Source organism: Mustela nivalis, assembly GCF_964662115.1.
Source record: "Mustela nivalis genome assembly, chromosome: 10".
Lineage (NCBI taxonomy): Eukaryota > Metazoa > Chordata > Mammalia > Carnivora > Mustelidae > Mustela > Mustela nivalis.
Genome location: NC_139029.1, coordinates 63,048,992 through 63,064,266, shown reverse-complemented (window position 1 = coordinate 63,064,266; position 15,275 = coordinate 63,048,992). Strand labels below are relative to the sequence as shown.

At 37.7% G+C, this 15,275-nt stretch overlaps 1 protein-coding gene across 4 annotated transcripts in view; it reads right to left on the bottom strand.

The window, feature by feature from the left end:
• MIGA1 (mitoguardin 1) overlaps window positions 1-15,275 on the bottom strand; it is a gene marked incomplete at its 5' end in the record, with an annotated part of 104,366 nt that overhangs the window by 4,988 nt on the left and 84,103 nt on the right. For all 4 annotated transcript variants that reach the window (XM_082686671.1, XM_082686672.1, XM_082686669.1 and 1 more), the window contains 7 exons: window positions 1,474-1,590; window positions 4,274-4,327; window positions 5,703-5,837; window positions 7,830-7,928; window positions 9,256-9,342; window positions 10,031-10,103; window positions 10,365-10,483. In XM_082686671.1, the coding sequence (XP_082542797.1) occupies window positions 1,474-1,590; window positions 4,274-4,327; window positions 5,703-5,837; window positions 7,830-7,928; window positions 9,256-9,342; window positions 10,031-10,103; window positions 10,365-10,483 (684 nt within the window). The remainder of the gene's footprint in view (window positions 1-1,473; window positions 1,591-4,273; window positions 4,328-5,702; window positions 5,838-7,829; window positions 7,929-9,255; window positions 9,343-10,030; window positions 10,104-10,364; window positions 10,484-15,275) is intronic.

Here is a 15,275-nt window from a genome sequence, read left to right as displayed (position 1 = left end):
ATGACTCAATGCTCACCATGGTAAATGTAGTTACCATACAATTTTTTTTAAATATTATTGACTATATTCCCTACGTTGTACTTTTTATCCCCGTGACTTACTTATTTCATAACTACAAGTTTATCTCTTACTCCCCTTCACCTATTTCGCCCATTCTCCCAATCCCTTCTACGGCAACCACCAGTTTGTTCTCTGTACTTACCATTCTACATATTTTTTTGTTGTTCATTTGCTTTGTTTTCTGGTTTCCACATATAAGTAAAATCATATGGCATTTGTCTTTTTCTCTCTGACTTATTTCACTTAGCATAATACCCTGTAGGTCCAACCGTGCTGTTGAAAATGGCAAAATCTCATTCTTTTTTGCTGAAACTCATTTTAAACAAGTTGTATCCTACTTGTATGTATTAAGTCACAGGCTGTTATGCCATGATTGGGGGGGGGGGGTAATTCCAAACAACAAAAAACAGAAATACTTAATTTCTATCCCATAGAAATTGGGTGTTAAGAAGTACTAGGAAGGCACACTTCATAGATTTGCTTGACTCTATAACTGGATGCGTCGTTAGCAATGAACTTGTCAAGCCCCCTCATTTTACAGATGAAGAGAAGGAGGACAGATCTGTACATGATTTGCCCAGAGTCAGGCTGTTCATTCATTCATGATAAACTTAATTCCCAGTCCAAATTCTTCCCACATACCTTACATTTTGGGAGTTCAAAAAAACACGAGTCAAAAACTGATCAGTTTTATTGAATGACAGTAAGATAATTACTTCCTAAACATTTAAACAAATGTTACATTAACAGCATATAAACATAATGATTTAACTTTTTAAATGAATAGAATGAAACATCCAAACTTTCAAACATCAAAGACTTTCAAGTTCATACTGATGTTTACTTTTATTTGCTCCTTGAAACTCAGTCTAAATTCAAGACTATGAAATAGTGAGACTTTTCTTGGCACTATGCAACGCAGAAAATTCTGCGAGGAGCTGTAACTTGTGTTTTGGCAAACCACTGACATTGGGATACAACCTTAAACTCCCACGGTATCTCTCACAACTGGGCTTTTATCATTCAAGTTACCTTAAATCAGAACTTACTTCTAAATTGCCTACATGTGCAACAAGGCACATTATTATTTGTTTTATACATTTCAAGAGTCCAGAGGTGAAGAACAACTGTCTGCAGCAAGTTGACTGTAACACGGTAACGCCACACAACAGCACGCATCCTTTACAGAAGGAATCGATAAGAGGAATGGACTTGTTGCATCTACTCCAGAATAAAGCACCAAATCTATATATTAAATGTTCCACTGGCGTTTAAACACTGAATTTAAGTGACTTTCATAACTTTACCTTTCACTAACATTCGTTTTCCTACAAAAGCAAAAACAAAACAGAATAAAGTCTCCATCCACTTTTCAAGTTAGAAAAAAAGAGGTGATTCAATGACTGAACATACCTTAAAGAAGCAACATAAATCATAGAGAGAATTTCTAGGACCCAAAAAGCCCCAGGCGAGGACAGGGCTGATTTGCTCACAAATGGCATAAAAATGGGCAAAAAATCCATCTGGGATCTATTGGGAAGAAAGGAGAATTGAGTTATTCTTACTTTCTTGAATTAGCTATCTCTAGCAGAGAAACTTAAATTGCTATCCATCTTAAGATCAGCTCTTTCTGAGGACAGAGCAAGGGTGAATGAGGAGCCAGTCTGCTAGGGAACTGAATAAGCTTACAAGTAACTTCTGGAGTCACAGAATGTTTTATACAAGTAACTTCTGGAGTCACAGAATGTTTTATATAATTTTCATATCCTAGCCAACAGTTTCAAATGTGCTGAGGAACATTATTTCTTAAAGGCATTTTTCACCTCATAAAAATGCTTCATAAAAAAGTAATCATATCAGTGTTACAACCAAGCAATAACAAGAATGCTATGGTATTCTTTGGCAGTAATTCTTAGGATGAATGAGATTACCATGGTTTCAGCTATTAAACAGTTCCCCTCAATCACTTAATTAGATTACCTGAGAAAGACCAAACTGATTTTTAAATGACTAGCACAAAAATATGCTTAATAGAATCCCAACTTTTAGTTGAGGAACCAGGTATTTTTTTTTTTTTAAAGATTTTTATTTATTTGTTAGAGAGAGAGAGAGATACAGAGCGCAAGCACAGGCAGACAGAGTGGCAGGCTAGAGGCAGAGGGAGAAGCAGGCTCCCTGCCGAGCAAGGAGCCCGATGTGGGACTCAATCCCAGGACGCTGGGATCATGACCTGAGCCGAAGGCAGCTGCTTAACCAACTGAGCCACCCAGGCGTCCCGAGGAACCAGGTATTATTGAAGCATTTAATTGTGTAATTATTACCTCTTCTTGTGTAATAGTATTACATACAGTTGTAATTCAAGAACCTAAGTTTATTAATAACTTTCTGAATTTCCCTTGTTAAATAATGTCCTGTGGGATTTGTCATATAGCATCAACTGGGGATAACTATGCCTTAAGATTCTGTCTCCTGAAGGGGTTATTTCCAAAACATCTTCTAAACCTTGATTTAAAATATACATATACTCTAGCAGCAATTACCATTTAATGAGTACCCGTTATATTCCAGATAAAATGCTAGGTTCTATTTAATCTAATAAAACATTCTTGAAAAAGTAGGTCATGCTGGGACGCCTGGGTGGCTCAGTTGGTTAAGCAGCTGCCTTCGGCTCAGGTCATGATCCCAGCGTCCTGGGATCGAGTCCCACATCGGGCTCCTTGCTCGGCAGGGAGCCTGCTTCTCCCTCTGCCTCTGCCTGCCATTCTGTCTGCCTGTGCTTGCTCTCTCCCCCCTCTCTCTCTGATAAATAAATAAAATCTTAAAAAAAAAAAAAGGTCATGCTGACATTATTTTAATCATGTAGAAAGTGATACATCAAAGGAGTTAAGAAACCTGTCCTTTGTCACACATAGCTAACCAGTGAAAGCCAAAAGGTTACGAAGGATGCACCAAAGTTATTAGTCTGAGAGGTTCTGCTTATATTAAAATTCTAAACCCCATAGACTCTAACTGTAGAGTAAGAGTTCAAACAGGTAAGACATTAGCATGAGCTGACTGAAGAGACATGCTTCCCCAAGTAATAACATGAGCTGAACTCAACAAGAGGTAAAATATATTTAAATACACAGGAAAGAGTATGGCATTCCAGGTATAGAAAATAGTTCTCCACGAGGTGAACACATATAGGTAATCTGTGGATACGGACAGAAGACTAGTCTAGGGCGCCTGGGTGGCTCAGTGGATTAAGCCGCTGCCTTCAGCTCAGGTCATGATCTCGGGGTCCTGGGATCGCGTCCTGCATCGGGCTCTCTGCTCAGCAGGGAGCCTGCTTCCTCCTCTCTCTCTCTGCCTGCCTCTCTGCCTACTTGTGATCTCTCTCTGTCAAATAAATAAATAAAATCTTTAAAAAAAAAAAAAGAAGAAGAAGAAGACTAGTCTAAGGTACAGGATTTATTCTAAGAAAACATAAAGTTATAAATGTTATTATTATTGTGATTATTATGGAAACTACTATTTATTAAGCTCATTTTTATATTTACTTTTTATTTTATACTTAAATGAACCTGGTTAATATTATCTTATTTCATCCTTACACCGACCCTATGAGTAGGCACCAATTCCATTCTACAAACAGAAATGGAGGTCAGCTGACAGGAACTTGCCTGAGGTCAGAACAGCTAGTCTGAGAATCAAGCCCAAGTCTACAAGTCTTCTCCCTAGCCCCAAACCAGTGGTTCCCAAATGTTAGAGTTCATAATCATCATTTGAAAAGCTTGTTTAAAACACAGGGTCTCTGGAATCTTTTTTTTTTTTTCTTTTTAAGTTTACTGAATGATAGACTACAAAGCTCGCGAGGAGGGAGGGGGCCTGAGAAGGTTGTCCTCTGGAATCATTTTAAACAAGAATTATTCACTTACTTGGTCCCCAGTTATCTTAAAAATTCTTTCAGAGCCATTTCTAACCCTAAACCTTCTTTCACCTAGTAGAAATCCCATGCATGCCTCAATCTGCTCTACTGAACTATACAGAATATTAAGAGAGGGAGAAGTTATTCAAAACAGGGAAGCCAACCCAGTGTCAATCAGTCACTCATCCAGCTTGAGGGACGGTTCCAAGAGCTTCCATCCCCACTTGAGAATTGACTCAGCAGTTTCTTTGACAAGAGCCTCAAATTACCCAAAAAAGAAGAAGTCCAAGGCATAATGAAATTTACCTTCATCTGTTGCCTTTTCTGTTTCAGCACTGACCAACAACTTGAAGCCACAGCCTAAATATATGCAAAGGAGAAAAAGCAAGACTTACATTTACGACTTAGCGACTTTGCATTAGGAATGATTTTTGTGAGAAATTCATAGGTTTGTGGGTTTAAAATGTTTAAAACATTAATAACATTTTCCTTTCTATTATTTGTGAATAATAATGGTATTTTGTTTTTATAAATTTAAAAATTAAATACAAAGGCACTGAAGGGAAAAGGCTGAGCTCTGGTACCAAGAAACTTGGTTAACTGTAATTCAACTCTCAGAAATCTTTAGTTCTGTTCCTATAGGAAAAGAATAAAAATACGTGTACACAAAGACGCATATAGCAATAGCCATTTTATGTATAATAATGAAGACAATGTAGTATTTTTTTTTCTTTAAGAATAGTATTGCTGGAAATAGTTGTGGGTAGAGCTAACAGTTTTATTCCAATAAAAAACTAAGAAATATAACCTAAATGATAGGGACTAAAACACCCAAGTAGATCTTAACGAAATCTGGCATGGCCCAACTTTGATCAAATCAGTTAAGAAATGAGAGAACATATAACTTTTATGGTTAAAACACATCTTAAGTGAAAAGTGGATTTATTAAAAACGCTTTAAAATTTAATATCAGAAATTTCCAAAATAATTTTGAAATAGGCAGCTGGAACATTTTTTTAAAGGCATTCTATTGCAGTATGAATATCTATTTTACCTACTTCCTTCCGAGTACACACTTAAATAAAGCACAACAAAAAAAACAATGTCAAATAGAGATCTGAGTGCAAAAAAACAAGAGAAACTGAAAACATTCAAAGTACAGAATATAGTTTAAACCTGTTTTATTTTTGCATATGCCTATTTCTCTTACTCCCCCTCTCTTTCATTTAAAAAAAATTTATTTTTACGTACACTCAAGGTAGGGCTTGAACTCATAACCCTGATATCACAAGTTGTATTCTCTACGGACTGAGCCCATGAGGCACTCCTTCCCTCCCCTCATTTTTTATAGTATTTGAGAACATAAATCTCCATATCTTCCTCTAAAAAATACATACTGATACATACTGTCTTTTTTACAACTGCTATATTTCAGGTTAGTCACAGAGCCAGTTCAGTTATTTGGTTAGGCATGAACTGGTCTGAAGCCCGAGTCTGAGATCTGAAGAAAGCACTGGTCCTCCAGGTCAGTGCAGGGACAGACAGAAGAGCCAAAGGGAATTTCATCTGAAGATTTGTGTATCATACACATCTGATCCCAGTAACAAAGACTGAACCCAGTTTTCCCATTAATCATTCTATAAGCAGATATATAAGTAAATCTTATTGATCTTCCCAGCTCTGACCATTTATCATCAAATTTAAATGGTTGAGATAAAGGTAAACCACCACTTACGGTTTCTTTGAAGGAGGAGTTCAGCCAGCGATTATTTACTACATTCTGTATGGAAGTGGGTGGGTTTTCTAAATCTTCAAAGGAATCCATTAATATAAAATCCAGAACAACATCATAAAAATTTAGGTTTTTCACCTGCATTAAATTATAAGTTAAAACACAAATTACTGTTACATAGAGTGGAAATAAAATCCGAACCAGTGCTTCACACTTTATAATAGCAGGGTGTTTATAGTTGACTCAGATTATATCCCTGACGAGAAAAGGGGAAGAGAGACAAATATGAAAATACCCCACCACCAGAAACTATAATTCATATAACAGCTCTTCCTTCCTAGATGTCTTCAGGTGAAATTAATCTCTCCTTCACTGCATCCTAGGAGTCCTTTGTCCGTGCTTTGATTATGGTATCTGCCAAGTTCTAGCTACTTTGTTCTACAGCTCCTAGGATATCTGCCTGCCCTCCCCACCACATCGTGAGCCTCTTGCTCTTTCACTCAGCCATGCATACCATGTTGTACTACATGCTGTATCAGGTGCTCACACTTCTATAGCAACCAAATGAGACGCTTAGAATTTAGTGGGAAAACAAACAGGAACAGATAATATCACAAACACACAATTATAAACTGTGATAAACCCAGTAAAGGCAAAAGGACAGGGGACTATGAGAGCTTACGATAGGAGAGTCTAATCTAGACTAGATGTCAGAGAGGGCTTTTTTTTAGTGACAGAGGCATCCCAGGTATGGAAATACTTGTCAAAGTGTTTCAGGTAAGAAGGAACACAGTGGTGTTGAGTTGAAGAAAACCATCGACAGTGTGCTGTGGCACGCTACAGCAGAGGGCACAGGGGTAAGTGGTTGGACACAACCAGGAAGGGCTAGATCCCTGTTCATAATTTTGGATTTTAACCAGTATTTTGGAGGGGCAGTGGTAGAGGGGGGGTGGATGATCAGATCTGCCTTTTTTTAAAGACTGTTTGGCAGCAGTGTAGAGACTGGAATGGAGAGGAGAGAGCGGAGGAGTCGCGGGGAATCTGGCAATGCAAAGACTCTGAAGTAGTCCGGGGAGAAAGAGCAGTTGCTCAGGCACAATGTTTAGAATTAGAAAGAACGGCAAGATTAGAAAGAAGATGAAGAAACTAAAAAACTGACAAAATTTAGACATAAACATGATATGGTAGGCAAAGACCAGGAGGTGTAAAGGGTGAATCCCAGGGTTCTGGCCTGCACAACTGACTAGTTACCAATCCCTGCACCAAGTGAGGGAACACCAAAAAAAGAAAGATTATGTCTTTCTGTCTTTGTACCAACTATTTTCTTTACCTAGAAAACCTTGAAGCCCCTTGCAAATTCATTATTTAAGCTTATGGTACAACAAAATGTTCCAGGCTCATTATATACTTCCCCTATCCTGGTACTGACATCAGCCATTTTTCCAAGGAGTCCTAGATTCCTTTTAGTGAACAGTGGTACTTAGAAGCCAAGCTCCGTGTGCTAGGAGTAATTTCTTTTGAGGTGCTGCTGCTCCTAGACCCTCGGTGAACAGAACTAAGAAGTCCACATATGCTTCTAAATATGCAAACCTTTATATTTATTTCTACATCTTTATACACACACAGAGTAAACTACAAATTGACCCGGACAGCTCCTACTCCAATCTTAAGCTTTTTATATCTTCCCTCCCTGAGAGTGAGAAACCTGGCTGCCATTAGTCTCAATAAATTTAATTATTTGTTTAATCCTGTGTAGCAAATCCTCTGGCCCCTCTAAGCTGTCTGTTGTCCCATTCAAAATCATCCCTGCACAGGCCACCACTCACTCTGCTAAGGCCTTCTTACTGATGAAGGAAGAAAGAAGGAACTAGGAAAGGAGGGATTGGAGGGAGGGAGGAAGGAAAGAAGGAAGGACAGATGGACGGACAGGCTTAAAAAACAATCGTTTTCAACTATCATCCCTAAGTATAAAGACTGTGGTTGCTATTGTTTATGACTGTCATAACCACTACCACATAATTGGTTTTACTGTCATTTAACAGGCAAGGAAACAGTGGCCTCAGATTATATAAATATTATATGTACATAACTAATGTTATGGAATGAATATTACAAAAAATTGAAACTTACTCCTCTAGCAGCAAGTTCCATTTCAGTACTATCCCAGTGATCAGTCTGCTCTAAAAAATAGATCATTTCATCAAAAACATCTTCAAACTTCTTTGGATTCTGCAGAAGAAAACAAACTTTAATCCTCAACTCAACTTTATAACAGGGCTCAAACCTACCAAGTAAATGAGTTACTCTTCAAGTATGTTTGTTAGCTCTTTATTCTATTAAGTAACAAATTAAAATACATTTTCAAGGTATGACATATTCACTTGGTCTGATATTTTGTTGTTCCAACATTGGGCAGAACCCGAGACTAAGAACATTAGTAAAATGTCAAAAGCAAAATGTCATAATCAAATATGTATGTATGCCTATTTAAGTCAGTCCTTCTGATGAAAACTTGGTGACAACAGATACTATGTGATGGTTTTGATGCAATTCCATTCCTCTCAGAGGAAGCTAGGTGAAATCTGTCACAGGAAGGTCAAGAAAGCAACATAAGATACACAATGGGAATTACAAGTACTTAAGATCACCTTACGTTTATTTTGCACCTTAAAAAAAATTGTGCTTTCCCACTTATCATTTAATTAGTGATCATAAACCCTCTGACAAAGTATACCATAAATATAATTCTATAATACAAATGAGGTAATTGAGGTTCAAAAGGATTGGGTCAGAAAACCAGGTGTTCAAATGGCTCAAGGAAGGCCTGTTTTACCTGATTTTTTCTCAACATCTGGGCACACCCTACATAAAGGGAAGTGGTTCCTTACAGTCTTAATGAAATTCTTGTGATCGCTCTACCTCATTCAGTCCCATGAATAAGAGTAAGAGGCAGCTCAATTTGTATTTCCAGATTTCTGAGATCTCCACTATTTCCTGGAACCTCACTGAATAGGATTTGAGGGAGGTAAGTGAAGAGGTATTAGAAATAAGAGTGGTGGTTGTAGTATCAGATCTAATAGTAATCTCCACATGACATTCACAGACTTTACAGCAAACTGAGAATAATGTATGAGGAACAACTTGACCAAAATAGTGTAGAATTCATACATAGAAACTAAATCAACCGAAGTAGAAGTCAGTGCTCTTTGGGTAATTTACTTTTTATATGTGAACCTTTGCAACAATCTACAAAAACTTTTTCTCCTGTTAAAAATTCAATGTGTTGGGCGCCTGGGTGGCTCAGTGGTTTAAGCCGCTGCCTTCGGCTCAGGTCATGATCTCAGGGTCCTGGGATCAGGTCCCGCATCGGGCTCTCTGCTCGGCAGAGAGCCTGCTTCCCTCTCTCTCTCTGCCTGCCTCTCCATCTACTTGTGATTTCTCTCTGTCAAATAAATAAATAAAATCTTAAAAAAAAAAAAATTCAATGTGTTGTAATGTAATGTATGGTAATCTCCAGTAAACAACAGTAAAAAACTTGCCAACAAAGCAAGTTTACCTTCCGTGCCTTCACAATTAATGCTGATAAAATTTTCCTTCCACTCTCAGCAAGGAATATCCTGTTGGCTGTTTCCGAAAGTATTACCTAAAAAAATATCCAACCCCAAAGAAAAAAGAAACCTATAATTAATCTGAATGGACATTTGACTGTACAGCACATCTACACATAAATGACCCTAATACAGTCAATGCACTGCATGTGGCACTATTTCTGCAGGTAGACCACAGAGGAAAGTCGTAATTTACTAACGCAAAAGGAGCTCTAGGAACCTATAATCAAAAAAGAATAAAGGGAAATAAGTACGAATTTAACTTCTGTTCAATTTAATATTAGAAAATCCAAAATAAATGTTATATAGTCCCCAAAATATAGAAAAATAAAGATGATCTTTTTGTTAAGTGATCTTATTTCATTTTAGGAAATCAGTGATTTTAGAAGTGATTCAAATACAAAACAATCCAGAAAGCATACTAATTGCTAATAAGAGGATTTTTATTTTAAGCAGTCATTTGTACCCATCTCCAGCATCAGAATTCCCTGTTTGACGAAGTATGGTAGACCTGGGAAGCCATGGCAGAGGACAAAGACAAATGAAGACAAATAAAATGAAAGGAAATAGCAGGCAGGAAAAATAAACTTAGATTTTATACTTGCCATTAAAAATAAGGATAATAAAGAGCAAGGAGTTGTCCTGTTTATAGTCAGCTGGACTCTATAGCATGAGGGTGGGGATGAGTGGCTAGGTGAAGTCACTTAATGTTAAACAAAATACCTGAAAAGCCTGTCGAATACAGTGAAGTTTGGCAAGAAAATCACTGTCTCCGAGGCACTCCAACATTTCAGTTCTATGTAATAAACAGGGAAGACAATTGTTAAACTGCATTCAAGATCAAGCCCACTACAAATTTGGACTCAAGTAAGGCTTAACCTCAGGACCTTAATATAAAACACATGTCTTTTCAATAATGACAAAAATGTAAAAAAAAAATTTTGAGCCTAAAAGAAACTTCCCCCCATTCTCATAAACATCTTTAATAAATATTACACAAGCATAGCAGCAGTACCTTAATATTTTTTCATAAACAAAAGCAAAACTGAAATGGTACCTAAGCACTCTTGAGTAAATTTTCCCTTCTTCAACTAAATGCATGGCTTCTTCATAGAAAGGGCAGTGGCAGAGAGACTCTAGACTGTAGGCATGCCGTCCTTCCCTGTGTTCTGCAAGCTAAGAATACAGTGGGTTACAACAGATGACACTGACAGAAGAAGAAAAACTATAAAAGATAGAAAACAGGATTTGCTAACATCAAAACATACTCAATTTGATTAAACCATAAAATTCACTCTAAGGGGCGCCTGGGTGGCTCAGTGGGTTAAAGCCTCTGCCTTCGGCTCAGGTCATGATCCCAGGGTCCTGGGATTGAGTCCCGGATCGGGCTCCTTGCTCAGCAGGAAACCTACTTGCCTCTCCGCCTCTTTTTTAAAGATTTTATTTATTTGACAGACAGAGATCACAAGTAGGCAGAGAGGCAGGCAGAAAGAGAGGGAGGAAGCAGGCTCCCCTCTGAGCAGAGAGCCCTATGTGGGGCTCGATCCCAGGACCCTGGGATCATGACCCGAGCCGAAGGCAGAGGCTTAACCCTCTGAGCCACCCAGGCGCCCCAATAAATAAAATCTTAAAAAAAAAATCACTCTAAGATTTTAGAGCTAGTGAACTCTAACTGCACTTTGTTTCAAAATTCAGTTGTAAAAACGAGTAAACCTTTATAACAAGCATTTGAATTCAACAGTTTAAATCCACAGGCTACACATCCTTTTAAGCGTACAATTCAGAGGTTTTTTTTAGCATATTTGGTGGGTTTTGCAATTAGCACCACCTTTTAGTTTCAGAATATTTTTACCACCCCAACAGGAATCCCCTTACCCATCATCAGTCACGATCATGATCTTCTGGTCCTGAGACTGAGCCCTGCATCTGGTCCAGGCTCAGTGCTCAGTCTGCCTGTCTCTCTTGCTCCCCCTCTGCTCCAGCTCCCCACCTCCCCAACATGGGGACTGATCTTCCAACCTTGAGATCATGACCTGAGCCAAAAACCAAGAGTTGATGCTTAACCAACTAAGGCACCCAAGTGCCCTACTGCCAAACTATTTGGCAAAGAGGCTACACTATGTTCCACTCCCATTAGCGATGTATAACGATAAAGATTTTTCACACCCTCAGCAATAATCATTATATATTTTTAAAGACTTATTTGAGAGAGAGAGAGCCCAAGTGCACAAGCAGGGGAAGAGGCAGACTCCCTGCTGAGCAAGGAACCCAACAGGGCTCAATCCCAGGACCCTGAGATCATCACTGAGCCAACAGATGCCCCTATTATTATCCATTTTTTACATTATAGCCACTCTAGCAGGTGTGAAGTGGTTAGTTTCACTAATGACAACAATATTGAACATCTTTCATCTCCTTACTGGCCTCTACATATCTTCTTTAGAAAAATGTTTATTCAAATCCTTTGCCCATTTTTAAATGGGTTATTTGTCCATTTATTGTTGAGTTGTAACATTCATTATATATTCTGGATATGTGTCTTTATAAAACACATGATTTACAAATATTTCTCACAATCTATTGTTTTTTCACTTTCTTGTTGGTGTCCTTTGAACCATAAAAGTTTTTATTTTTGATAAATTCCAATTAATCATTTTTCCCTTTTCTGCCTTAACATTTACTCCCTGTTTATGCAGAACATCAAGGGCAGCCAGAGGTGAGGGCTCAGGGACTTCTGTGGGTTTTCCTGGACATATACACAATCCTGCACATGCCTGTGGCCTTCTAGATTCCCAGGAATATGTTGGAATTTTTCAAGGCCCCCTGTTAAAATCTATTGCTCAATTTTTCCCTTTAAGTTGTTTGGTCGGCCTCTTATTAGTCCTCACTGGTATCACCACCTCAGGTCGTTATAATGTTAAACATTTGCCACTGATTATTTTGAACAAAGGCCATATGAACTTTCCTTTGGAGCAAGCGCCAAATCAGGTCAAATAAAGATTAAGTCCTGAGAATGGAACTTTGCAGGGAGCTGCCATATAGGTCAAAATAGAATTTTGTGAAACTCCAAAATCATTAAGTTTCTTTTAGTGGTTGCCAGGCCTCGTTTTTGCAGTTACCTCTGTTGTAAGATTGTTAGTTTTCAAGACTGTGGAAGAGAGGGGGATGGAAATAGATCAAGTTAAAAATCCACAAAGTTCACTGCTCTTACAGAGATTCAGCCATTTTTCTTGAAATAAAAAGCTCCATCAATTTCAGAAATAAGTCTTTCATTAATTTTCAGAGTTCTTAAAATTTTGCTTTTGACAATTCTTCCCAGTGTTTTCATTACTTTCGTGGAGGAGATTTTTACTCTGTTACTCTACTATTCTAGATGTATTTCTTCCATGCTGTAGTTCTGGCACTTCCCCAGCGCTGTGCTAAATGGGTTAACTTGATAATATGACTTAGTCTTTACAACAATTCATAAAGTAGGTACTGTTATTATCCCCATTTTACAGGTAGAGAAGCAGAGATTCAGATTAGCAGGAATTTGCCCCAAGTCCCAAAACCAAATGACTGATTTTTAAACCCAGGCATTAATTCCAGAGCTTATACTTTTAAATATCAAATTACACTCTCCTATTAGCCTTCTCCAAAAACCCGAGAGAAAAGAAGTTTAAGCATCAGAAATATTTAAGGTAGTATAAATACAGCCATTATATCAGAGGCAAAAAAAAAGTAAACAGAAATGATAATATCTGATATGAATATTCTCTGCTTTAGTATCTCCCCTCACGTTTTAAGGGAAACATATTATGCTAAAGGTAATGTGCTTCTGAGGTTTCTGAGTTTTTAAAAAAAAACTAATATGTTTTAAAATAACTTAAAAATTCTTTAGATATTAAATAGTTTAAAGTTTTGTACCACTATAAAAAAAAATAGGATTTATGTTCACCGGCCAATAGGGAAAAATCCTAAGGAGGAAAAAGTGACTCCAACTAAACTTTCTACCTAAAATAATTTATACTAATAAGAAATGAATAAATTCAACAATGAGAGATTCCAGAGTCAAGCCCTGGTTTATTGGTCTACCTTGCTTATTGCTGGTTTCACTGAAATGATCATTTAAGAGAGCATGCACACACATGTGTGTTTGGAGGGGAGGTGGGAAGAGAGACAATCTTGAAACAGACTCCCTGCTGAGCACAGAGCAGAGCCAGATTGGGGGGTGGAGGCGGCTCCGTCCCAAAACCCATGAGATCATCACCTGAGCCAAAATCCAAAATCAAGAGCCCACCCAGGTGCCTCTGAGTAAGTCTTTTAAAAATAAGCTTACAGCTGTGAAAATACATCATACTGAAGATCTGATACTAGCATTATCATCAATTCTTCTTAAAAGACAATGATAACCAGAGACATTTATTTAAATTATTAATTTCTTAAGAGCAAAAAACAAACTACTAACATGATGTCTTAAATCCTCATTTTAAACTATATCGTATAAGAAGAATTTTTTGAGAAAACTGCCAAAAACCCATTTAAAAGTTTTAGAAAAAGATTAACATTTCACTATAGCTGTTTTTTTTTTTAAAGATTTTATTCATTTATTTGACAGACAGAGATTACAAGTAGGCAGAGAGGAAGGCAGAGGCGGGTGTGGGGGAAGCAGGCTCCCTGCTGAGCAGAGAGCCCGATGCGGGGCTCGATTCCAAGACCCTGGGATCATGACCTGAGCCGAAGGCAGAGGCTTTAACCCACTGAACCACCCAGGTGCCCCTGAGATATTATTTTTGAAGCAGAGGTCAGTAAAACAGTTTAATTCCTGCATATGGTAACACGTTACCATGAAAAAGGGTTTGGGGTGGTTTCTGGTATTTTTGTTTTTTGTGGGTTTTTTTTTGTTGTTTTTTGTTTTTTTGCTAGCTGAAACTTGAAATGTCCTTTATTTCTAAATTATTCTTCCCCCAAAGGGCACTTCTCAAAACCAGATTTTAATATTTTCAAAAAGACAAAGCATCATTCTACTTCATTAGTTATCTCCCATGGTTCACAAGTACCATAAAAATGACCATGTAAGAAATCAAATTAAGTCATTAACAGCAGCAACAATAAAACAGACAAAATACATAAAATCCACAAATGAAGCAATATGCAAAAAAAATTTTTTATTAGCTGCAGATTTCCAACATCTTAAATTACTTGTCTCTTACTCTCCATGAGTAAGGAGGGACATGGTTGGGTCTTATCTTCCTTGGCAAGCAATGACTTTGCTGAATGTGAAGTAATATTTTTTAAAAGCCTTACTATTTTTCAAGGCTCTGAACAACCATGAAAGATATGTCCAAAGTCCCAAAATAGGATCATGAAATAGGCTACGTTCCATTTTAACATGGACTTTTTTTTACATGTTTACATTTTCCTTTGAAACCCACCTCCTAAAATTGTAAATAGGACTTACAGTTAAAGGAAGCAGGCTGACAATATTCCCTTATCTCACTAAAAGAAAAGAAATTATAAAGGAAATAAATCCTCAATAACCACCCTCCAAAATGGCCCTCAATGACTCTCTCTTTCTGGTACTCATGCCTCGTCCTACACTGAAGAGCGCCAACCTGTGTAATCAATAGCATACTACAGAAATAATGAGTGTGAATTCTGAGACTAGATCATCAATAGTCACTGCATTGCTCTCACTCTTCTTGTATCACTTCCTCTGGGGGAAGCCCAGGTACCATGTTGTGATAACTCTAAAGCAGTCCTACAGAGAAGTCCATGTGGTAAGCAACTTAGGTCTTCCAACAACAGGTAGCACCAACATGCTTTAAGTGAGCTGTCTTGGGAAGAGATTCTCCAGCTCCAGTCAAACCTTCATATGACTATAGCCCCGGCCAAAATACTTGATCACAACTTCACAAAAAAAACACCAAGCCCGACCACCCTCTTAAGCCACTTCCAAATTCCTGACCTTCAAAAATGATGATATAAT